We start from the raw sequence: 11,754 nt of genomic DNA on the forward strand, positions 1-11,754 counted from the left end.
GTTATTTAAAAACTCCACTCTTACTTGACCAACAAAAATAATAATGCTCAAAATCATTAAAAATATATTTAATATGATGAATAAACCATATATATTTATTAAAAATATATTAAATATTATATAAATTAAAATATAGACCATTATATCTATACAAAAATATAAAATAAATTAAAATATGTATAATATATATCCAAACGTATACAACATTTAAAATATAGTGACGGTGTTGAGTCCATATTGTTTTCTCTCCTTATGTTTACATATTCTGTAATATTATGAGCAAAATCACATAAATTGAGTATATATTGTTTGTAATCCTTATACTTAGTCACATAATGATTTTTGCAAATTGAATTTGGAGAATAATAATTATGCCTTCGAACCACCTTTGAATAAATAAAGGTGATTATACCACCATATATTTTAAAAAGGTAATAAAATAATATTTGGTTATTTTCATGAATGTGAGTGGCCTGGGCTGACAGTGGCACTAATGGGCATCGCCAATTTAAACAGCGAGGGGTGTTTGAACTTTGAAGAGCATAATAGCTGGAGAGCCCGTTGCGCTCGTGGTTGTGTTGGTGGTGAAAACCATCTGCAAGAGACTGAGATCTCGTGTATTACAGTCACTCGGAAATATTTCTTCCTACATGGCTTGCCTGTCCTCCGAATCAAACGGTACCGTTCGGCCACTAGTGACAGTAAAGTATACGAAGCTTTTCATCAATGGAGAGTTTGTAGATTCAGTTTCAGGTATTTAATTTTTTGATCCATTGTACAGTATTTAAAAATCAAATTATGATTTTGTGCTTACAGCATATTTTTTGATTGGTGTGTTGTTGCAGGGAAAACATTTGAGACTTTGGATCCTCGAACAGAGGACGTGATAGCGAGCGTTTCAGAAGCTAGACAAGAAGATGTGGATCTGGCTGTGAAAGCTGCTCGTACAGCATTTGATAAAGGCCCATGGCCTCGCATGTCTGGCTATGTAATAATTTTTCTTCTGTCTAGTGTTTTATGGTTTTCTCTGTCTATAGATTATAGAGATTTGAGTATATCACTCGTTGAATTGGTTTGGAAAAATATCAATTATAGGGAAGGTTTAAATTTTAAAAATATTTGGTCATAAGTATTTTTTAAACAAAGTTTTCAGTAGAAATTATATGACGGAATTTTTGGTTGACCCATTTTGAATCAACAAGTGTGGTTTACTGGTCCTGATGATGAACCACAGTGGTTGGCTAGAAAAGCGTTGGTCAAAAAATTCGCTCATGTGATTTCTACCAAAAGACTTTGTTTAATTCATTATGGATCACAGAAACTTGAATACAGAAAATAAAATATTTTGTTAAAATATTTTATAGTAAATATTATTAGTTAAAAATTGTGTAGACAAAAATCTAATCATATTAACTACTAATATGACTATAATTAGACATATGAAACAACATAAATACTCATAAAAACTGTTATTCAAACTACATGTTAAGCTTCCCAGTCATTTTAAAAACATTAAACAATCCACAAATTCAGACATTCTTGACATAAAGCATATCAAATATATAGAGATAGATGTAAAGTTTTACAGTTATCAACCGTATAGATCTTACAGAACTAAAAACTATTTTATTCTATAATATATATACTCTACTGGAAATTGTATTAATGGATTATCTTCCCGTGGGTTCAGGAAAGAGGGAACATCCTTTACAAGTTCGCGGATCTGGTGTCGCAACACAGCGATGAGCTCGCAGCTCTGGAAACTTTTGACAGTGGGAAGCCATTGGATGTGGTTCGGATGCTGGACTTATCAGCATGTATTCAAATACTACGGTATTATGCTGGTGAGATATCCTGAATAAAAATTTAAGCATTTTTTTGGGATTAAGTTTAGGTTAGTGTTAGTTTTAACGTTGGATGGGAAAAAAATTTATTAATTTTTTGTTATTAAAATTCAGGAAAACTCTGCAAAGCTGGATTAAACTTACATGCCTAAGAAAAAATCCCAAAAATAACTTCCTTGCTCACTTCCCTATTTTTTTTAGTTTGTAGTCAGATTCATATTTAAGATTTTTTAGTTTGTAGTCATGCTATTTAAAATGTTATTCTGTTTCAGGTTAATGAATTGGTCTCAATTTAGTTGCAGGTGTGGATATATTTTGCTTATTCATACTTTCCCATATCTTAAACCAAAAATCTTCACCTCTCCTTAAAACATTAATTAACCTATTGTAAACTCATGAAATTGATTTTGCTATCATAATATCTCGGGACCCCTTCAGTTTTTTTTGACATTTGAATAATGTTGTAATCCAAAAGATGCATTTATTTTCAAAGATTTTGATAATTAATGTATGAAAATCTACCTTTGATAATTTTGTATCCATGAATATGTGTGCGTGTAGTCTTTACAGATTTCAAAAAATTTTGCTCCTATGAATATGTGCAGGATCAGCTGACAAGATCCATGGACTAACATTGAAGATGAATGGACCTTACCAGGCCCATACTTTGCATGAACCCATCGGAGTTGTTGGTCAGATAATACCCTGGAACTATCCATTGATAATGTTTTTCAGTAAGGTCGCCCCTGCATTGGCCTGCGGATGTACAGTGATCATCAAATCTGCAGAGCAGACTCCCTTAACTGCACTTTATTGTGCACAATTAGCCCACGAGGTATTTATATTATCATTTTAATAGGGTCAAGATATTGCAGATCCAATCCAATATTTCTTTAACCGGAGCTGGTCTCTCCATAATTTGTAATTGCAGGCAGGAATACCCCCTGGGGTTCTTAATGTGCTTTCGGGCTTTGGTGAAACTGCTGGTGCTGCCATAAGCAGCCACATGGATATTGATAAGGTAAGCTGATACATTTATGGCAAATGCTATGATATTTTTCATTTGGGTATCATTAGTTTATTGAATTGAATATGGTGAAAGACAATGAAGGGTTTATAACTCCGTGTTGGATTGTACTCAGATATCATTTACAGGGTCAACTCAAGTTGGACAACTTATTATGGAGGCTGCTGCAAAGAGCAACTTGAAGCCTGTGACATTAGAATTGGGTGGAAAATCCCCCCTTGTTGTCATGGAGGACGCTGATATTGATAAAGCTGTGGAACTTGCCCATCTAGCAGTATTTACCAACATGGTGACCATACAGACCAGATGCCTCATCAAACATATTAGATTGAGTAAATGGTATTGCATTAAGTATGCTGTTTTGATATTTCTGTGATCAAAATTTTGCAGGGACAAGTCTGCTTGGCAGGTTCAAGGGTGTTTGTTCAAGAAAGCATTCATGATGAATTTTTGAAGAAAGCAGTAGAAAGAGCAAAAAAGCAAGTAGTTGGAGATCCTTTTAAGGCAGGGGTCCATCAAGGTCCTCAGGTAAGCAATGCATGCACCTCTATCATAAATTCAACAGTCTCAGATAGCACTGACAATTTTATAAAAATGTATTCAGTAGCTTTTCTTAAAACAACCATAGCGAAGAGCTCCATCAATCAAGATTTTCTGCAAACAATTTTTAAAGAGGTCAGTTTTAATTACTGTTTCAAAAAAATTGGGTGGAGTACTGAGTAATAGGTTTGATACTCAGTAATTTTAATATCATTTTTAAATATTTATAATATTACAAAAAGGAACTTGTGATTTAAAAGATGAGAGTGCTTCAGGACTAAGAATCCAACAATCACCAAAGTAATCTAAAATGCTTTTCAATATAGATGCCTCCACCATCACTAATAAAGTTGTTTTAAAATAGTAATTTTGTACAGGGTATTTAAAATGCATTTAAACATAAATGCCTCCACCATCACCGAGAAATTGTTTTAATATTATAATTTTGTATAAAGCGTATTTCTTTGTGGTCAGAAAAAGGTAATTCTTTTTTATAGAATTTTATTATATAAAATTGATTTTAATTATTATTATATGAGTAATGGTTTATAGTTTGTATTTCAGATTGATAAGAGGCAATTTGAAAAAGTATTGAAATATATTCAATATGGAAAAGAGGAAAGAGCCAATTTAGTAACAGGTGGTAATTGCTGGGGTGATCAAGGATTTTATGTGGAACCTACAATATTCTGCGATGTTCAGGTAGTATGAATTTAATTTATATTCGGTTAATATTAATAAAACGAATTATTTTACAAATACATTTCTTAATTATCATTTTTTAATATTATACAGGATGATATGAGAATTGCGAAAGAAGAAATTTTTGGACCTGTTATGTCTATTTTGAAATTCAAGTAAGAATTTATAATATTATTGTATTTTATAATTTTTTTAAATGGTTAATACATTCATATATTATAAAATAATTTATAGTTTTAAAATGTTTATTTTAATATATGTTTGAATTATAATATTTAAAATATTTTGAAATTAAAGAGGTTATTGTTTTGTGTAATGCAGGACTATAGAAGAAGTAATAGAAAGAGGAAACAAAACAATTTATGGTTTGGCAGCTGCAATTGTTACTCAAAATATAGATGTGGCTAATAGATTTGTTAGGTCTCTTCGTGCAGGAACCGTATGGATAAATTGTTACTTTGCAGGGAGTCTAGATTGTCCATTAGGAGGATATAAGATGAGCGGAATTGGAAGAGAATATGGATCTTATGGTCTTGAAAATTATTTACAAGTCAAATGTGTTATTACTCCTCTTCACAATTCTCCTTGGTTATAAGGAATTTAATCATTTCTTATGTTATACTATTATGTGGAGTATACATATTATACTCCTTTCCACAATTCTCCTTGGTTATAAGGAATTCAATCATTTCTTATGTTATACTATTATGTGGAGTATACATATTATAATTTTGAATTTTTGTAATTTTAAATATATTTATAATTTAGCATATTTCTATGTTATAATTTTGTTTAAAGGAGTTAAAAAGAGAGAATATGTATACTTTTAAAAAGTAGTCGATCCCTTATCTAGCAAGTAAGATATGTCTAACAATAACTTTTAAAATAAAATATTATTATTTCTTAGAAATATATATATATATATATATGATTTTATAATTTTTATTTATATTATTTATATTTTAAAATTATCTCTATATTTAATTTTATTTACATGTTTTCAAAAATTACATAAATATAGTTATAATATATATGATATTATGCATTCAATAATTACTAGAATAGAATGATTATTAATTTTTAAATAAAATATTTTTATAAGTTTAATTCCATTTATTAGTTGTTATACTTTTAAAAAATAAAAAAAATAGATATTATTTAATTAAATTTAAATAAATAATATATATGTGTTTATTAATAAAATAAAAAATACATATTATTTTAAATATTAATATTTTTTATATTATAATTTATTATTTAAATTTACAATTTAGTGTTATCTTTATGGGTACATATGATTATGATGTGCTGCCTTTGGCTTTTTTTTATAACAAAAATTTTAAAATAGGAGTCAATTTTATAATTCTTATAACAAAAATTTTAAAATTCTGGTAAATTTTATAATTTTGATAAATATAACAATTTGAAATATCTATACAATAAATTTTAACATCAAGAGTTAACCTTTGTAGGACCTTATCATGATGAAGATATTATTTTAAATATCTAGAAATTGATGTATGGTGTGCAGCCAACCAAAAATCACTGCAGCCAACCAAAAATCACTAAAAATAAATATATGTATATTTTGTAATTATAAGCTTAGTCATAAATAAATAAATAAATTTAAAAAAACATGTTTATTCTTAATATGCATATTTAAATTAATAAATATTCAAATTTTAATAAAAAATTAATAAATATAATATATTTAGAAAATGATAAATAATAATATGATTGGCAAAAAAAATATATTTATTTCCATAATTATTAAAAACACAAATTTAATTAAATTAATACCATCCAAATAGCTGAACATTTTACAATAAACTTAAATATTAAGCAATCAGGCTTATATATCATTAATAGCATTCTATAATCAATCTAGATATTGAAACTATGTCAAAAATATTGCAACACCCTCTTGAGATTAAATTAATCATTTTCTTTTAATATTTTCATGAACTACATGATATTCACATTGATGAGAAATTAGTTAAAGTTAACATGGGGTGTTTTTTCTCCACTTTCTATACCATTGAACATCTTATAGTAGAATGTTAGCATGATTGTTTGGAGGGTTTTCTAATATTATAACCATTTGGCATATTTCAAGTTTCTGTCTGGCATGCTTGTTTTGAGAATTCTCAGCCATAACCTCAGCCATTTTTTTTAAAGCAGAATCCTTTCTATTAGCCCAAAAAATATTCGTTATTATTTTTTCTCTAAATATTTAATTCTTTAAAAGTTTTATGCGCACATACAAGCTAGAATGCAACAACTAAATATTACACGCTGCCACAGGCGAGTCTGACAGTGAATAATAATATTAGAAATCACTTTAGTGTGTTGTTCTATTAGTTGTCGCGAGTATAATTTAAGCATTTTCCAGAGTTGAATGATAGCTTTACAGTGAAAAATAATACTAGAAATCACTTTATTGTGTTGTTATATTAGTTGTCTCTCGTATAATTTAAGCATTTTCCAGAGTTGAATGATAGCCCGCAGAGTTACAACAGTTTGACTACCTTTATTTTAACTGGGGTTGAAAAAACCAAGTTCGTGGAGAAGATGAATTTCTTATATTAGTTGTCTCCAGTGTAATTTAAGCATTTTTCAGAGTTGAATGATAGCCTGCAGAGTTACAACAGTTTGACTACTTTTATTTTAACTGGAGTTGAAAAATCGAAGTTTATGGAGAAGATGAATTTTTTTTGCAGTTTTTTATATTTTAAGTGTAAAACTCCATCGAAATTAGAATGTGTTAAGTTCTGAATCTAAAGGTAAGAAGTTTGTAATTTAAACCTGTCTATAAGTTCTGAATGTAAAAGTAAGAACTATTGAATTTAGAAAAAAGAACTATTGAATTTAGAAGGTTGAAATCTTTCTCTTCTAAGCTCCAATTCAAAGATACTTAATCCAGCAACTACAAGAGTTTTCTAAATTCAAAGTTCAACTTTAAAACTCAGAACTAAGTTTATAGTAAAGACAATAAAGTTATTTACTTAAAATTCAGATGTCTAATAAAATCTACTCTGAAGTTTTTTAAATAATTAATAATATGTTTTTCCAGTATTTTTTTATAAAAGATAGTGTACATTTGTTGTCATATATAAAATTTTATTCAATTTTCTTTTTTAGATGTGTAAAATAAAATTGAAATAATATAGAACTATTTTTTTAAATAGCTAATTTATTAGCATTTCCCAATATAAAACTTAATTTCAAATAATATAGAACTAGTTTTTTAAATAGCTAATTTATTAGCATTCCCCAATATAAAACTTAATTTCTTGTTTTTAGTACAACAAGTGAAAAATACATTGAAAAATACATTTATTTCCTAGCATAGCACAAAGCTTAGGCTTCAATAAAAATAAATGTTTCAAATAAAAAGATCAAAATACTATACACAACGAGGAATATTAAAAAACGTTGTCTAGGGAAGCTTAAACAAAAATAGGGTAATTACAAAAGGAATATTAGCGTGTGAGAAAGATAATGGTTGTAAAATTGCACAGATATATTATTTATGCATAAAAGTCAAAGATATATTTATTTTTTTATTTATTAAAATGAAAATTATTGATGTTGATGAGACTTTATGCAGATTGTCACATCTCCATTATATGTAAAAAGATAAAAAATGTTAAACATCCGATATAATTACTCATCGCACAATTCAGATATTACACAGGATACACATTTACATAATATGCTGAGGTATATTAAAGTAAGGTCTATATACATTAATTTAAACCCATCTCATAGTACGAGGGGTTGTCCTTGTAATAAAAATCTTTGCAGTCATATTAATGTTTATGTATATGACCATCTATCCTGCTGGCTTGGCGGGTTCAGCCTTCGGGATTCCCTCCATATGCTATACAGGTGTCTACCCTCCTCGACTGTGGCGCTCCATCGACGGTCGTCCTCCACCTAACCACAATCAACGGCGCTTGATGGAACTCATAACTCTGCCTAGACTCCGGTAGGGTCTCTACTTTTTGTCATTCGAAATTCTCTTTGGATGTTTTGGTCCTCTGGTAATGGCATCACTTCAATGTCATGCTCTGAGGTGGTTAGAGGTGGCCTGGCAAGTGAAAGTTCCGCCTATTCTTATGATTACTGGGTTATTTTTAAACAGAGTTTCATTTGCAAATTCTTCAATTAATACTTCTAATGTATTCTGGTCTTCTGTTGTAGGTGTTCTCTGGTGTTTGCAGTTTCCCAACTATCTCCTAACGGCATTCCACCCGGAGCTCTACCAAGGCAGGCATTCTAATCCCTTCGATCTTCCGAGTATGTTACTGATTGAAAATCTTGGCGATTCCAGAATACTCGCATAGAGATGGGAGTCTGTGTCGAGGGTTTGATCTCTTTTGGTTTAAATTTGGATTTTCTAGTTACTACTATGTCAAGGCTCTAGCCTCGAGGGTTCGGAATTTAAAGCTATTTCTCTGTAATTTTGTGTATGTATAAGTCAGGTCCGCCCTCATGGCATTTTGACAATTTATGCCTGGACATATTTAAACTGTTGAGGGTTCTACAATTTTATCTGTCTTATGTATACTGGTCAAGTCTTTTTATATATTTTCTTGCTGGTATAGCTGAATGCGTTATTCTTTTGGTAAAACCCTCGTGGGTTCGAGTTGTGCATGAGAATCCTTATTTTTTCTGGGGTTTTCACACCAAAAGTGATTTAATAAACTATGCCATGGAATGTAAATAATATGACTATTGTGCATGAGAATCCTTCTTTTTTCTAGGGTTTTCACACCAGAAGTGATTTAATAAACTATGCCATGGAATGTAAATAATATGACTGTTGTTTCTTTTACTCGCCTTAGTTTAATGTGAATTTCTACATAATTTTTCTTTGATTTGGCCCATGGAGGCTTGGCAATTTCATGATATTTTCCAGCGGGGTTCCATCGACCGGCGGTATAGAACTATGTCACACGGTTCAGGTTCAAATTCGAGTTCGACAATGATTAAGTTCGATTCGAATTCGAATTTTCCAATGAGATTCGACATTAAGTTCGACTATATATATGTTTCAATATATATATGACATAAAATAATAAAAAATCAAAATTAATCAATAAAGCTATATGAATAGCAGTGAGCACCCACGAGCCACAAATCACGACCACTATTCACTTAATGCTCCAGGCGATCGGGACAAGCAACATCTAGAAATTGAATTCAGGAAATTGCAGGCAATACAACACACAACGACAACATTGAGCACAATAAAGTGAGTACACTCAAACTGAAGTTGCCTTGTGAAAATATATCTGAACAACCATGGTAAATAAAGCCAAACCAGTGGCCACCATTGGAAACTAAGTTGCAGTAAGCGAAACAAGAGAAAAACATGTGCTGCCCATGGTTGAAGTTGGCTTATGAAAATATATCGACAACCATGGTAAATAAAGCCAAACCAGTGGCCACCATGGGAAACTAAGTGGCGGTAAGCGAAACAAGAGAAAACCATGTGCTACCCATGGTTTTTCTCATAAGCCTTAAAACAACTGACAAAAGAAACTCAAACTTAACCTCGAACGATAAAAAAAATTTTAAAATTTTAAAATTCGGCTTCAGGTTCATCTTTAGGTTCATCTTCAGGTTCGAATTCGTTGAGGTTTGAATTTGAGGTTTGGCCATCAGGTTCGCCGAACCTGAACAAATTTGATTTTTTGTTTAGGTTCGCCTAATTTTGAACCTCAAAGTTCAAATTCGGCGAACCATGTGACATAGGTATAGAATGTTAAAGTTTTGGTAGGGTTCTGTAGTTGCTATGGCAATCTTAAGGAGTTCCAGTAATTTTTATCAGTGGATTGCCTTTCAGTGATGCATGTACAGTTGTTCAGGAAAGACTCTATCCCTAATTCGATGTCCGACCCTTTTGTTTGCTTTGAAATTATAGTTGCAGGTTTGATATTAGTGATGGTTATGAGGCACTTTCTGAGGGATTTAAATCCTCATGCCGTGGACAAGATAATCAAACCCTTATCATGACATTATTATGGCATTAGTTCTTAAGCTCAAGAAAACTTGTTTTACTTTCCCTTTTCCGTACTTCTCGTGTTTACTTCATAGCGATGGTTTCTAGGTAACCATTCCCTAATATCGAAAATGTAATCCTGAGGTATCCAGGTTTTTCTAGAACTATATTGATACTATAGTTTTCCTTCTTTTTTATTTGTATTATTCTGCTTCTCTATGATTGCTACTGTTTCTGATAGTATATCGAAAATGTAACCCTGAGGTATCCAAGTTTTTCCAGAACTATATTGATACTATAGTTTTCCTTCTTTTTTATTTGTATTATTCTGCTTCTCTACCACTGCTACTGTTTCTGATAGTTCTTGATTTTTTTGGAAAGAATCTGAATCATAAAGTAATTCTTTCATTTATATAAGATGTATTTGGTTCCTTTTCTTATAGTAAGTAATTATACTGTTTTTTAGTTCCTTTGATTATAGTCTCCGCTCTATTTACAGTAATTATCTATACTGTCTTCCTTTAAGCTAGAGTTATACTGATTTTGATATCACAGTCTACAGGGTTGTTTAGAGTTTTCATTTATAAGCATTCATTGCTTCCCTGACTAATAACCAAGACTAAAATTACTAAATCATTAATTTCTAATTCTGTTATCATGCTAAAACTGAACCAACAATAAGCTAGGTATATGTACTATGCAGTCGTTAAGACTACTAATTTTATACAGTCACAGATATGTTTTCTTGTTTTAACCTCCCGACATCTCAACCATGAGGCTTGCCTTTAGGTCCAAGCCTCCCTCGAGCTTCTGCTCCTAGCACTAATGCTTTCTTGCAACTTAAACTGTTACAACATCCACAGTGATCTGGTCATCACCAAACATAGCTCCTTCCTCGTCTCTTTTTCTGCAAGGTCCACTTCCCTCTTTCCCTACTCGTTCTCTCAGGTATCTCCTACCCTCTTGATTACTTCTTGGGAATTCATAGACAGAGAAGTGGTTAGGGTTAGGTAACCACCTTTCCCTCGTTTCTTGATATTAAAGAGTTTCAAAATTCGTTAACATTCAATAGTTGAAAATAATTAATATTATTTTGTATTAATGGAGAAATGGTTACACAAGTTGTAACATATCTCCTTAGTTTAGGATTTGTTCCTAGAGTTTAGGAGTTTGGTTGCAACTTCCTAAGTTCTAGTAATGTACTTAATGATGTAATTGCTCATTTGATGTAAGTAGAGTGTACAGAGAGAGTTCTCTTTGTTTGAGTGCAGTTTCCAGGTGCAGTACTCACCTGTGAGCTGTAACTCCTTTTTGAATTCAAGTCTGATTTTTATCTTGGTATCAGAGCACAGAGTAGGGATAGCCTTAATTTTTTTTTAGGATGCATCATTAATTACAGAACTGTAGTGGCGGTGGAGTGTACATAAGCATTCGTAGAATTAGGTAGACTGTAGTAACACCTAAAGCACAGGTCTCAGATGACTGATCATCTCTGAGCGGAAGAAAGGGTTGGCGCGGTTTCGTTGCGAACAGTCGCACCATTTTTTGAGTGGAACGAAGGGTTGGCGCGTTTTATTAAGGAACAGTCGCACCATTTGGCGCGGTTTTTCCAAAGATAGTAGCGCCGGCGC

At 31.2% G+C, this 11,754-nt stretch overlaps 1 protein-coding gene across 1 annotated transcript; it reads left to right on the forward strand.

The window, feature by feature from the left end:
* The first annotated feature begins 522 nt into the window (after positions 1-522).
* On the forward strand, positions 523-4,803 carry LOC149167620 (aldehyde dehydrogenase 1-like). Its single transcript, XM_089431566.1, has 10 exons — positions 523-753; positions 846-988; positions 1,691-1,844; positions 2,450-2,679; positions 2,776-2,865; positions 2,987-3,160; positions 3,262-3,399; positions 3,976-4,113; positions 4,207-4,268; positions 4,435-4,803. Exons 1-10 carry the CDS (start codon positions 651-653, stop codon positions 4,706-4,708), a joined length of 1,506 nt encoding a protein of 501 aa, XP_089287692.1. The 5' UTR covers positions 523-650; the 3' UTR covers positions 4,709-4,803.
* Positions 4,804-11,754: the final 6,951 nt, after the last annotated feature.

This window comes from Pinus tabuliformis, chromosome 5_1, assembly GCF_031772625.1.
Source record: "Pinus tabuliformis cultivar Carrire ecotype Pingquan chromosome 5_1, CPIR1, whole genome shotgun sequence".
Lineage (NCBI taxonomy): Eukaryota > Viridiplantae > Streptophyta > Pinopsida > Pinales > Pinaceae > Pinus > Pinus tabuliformis.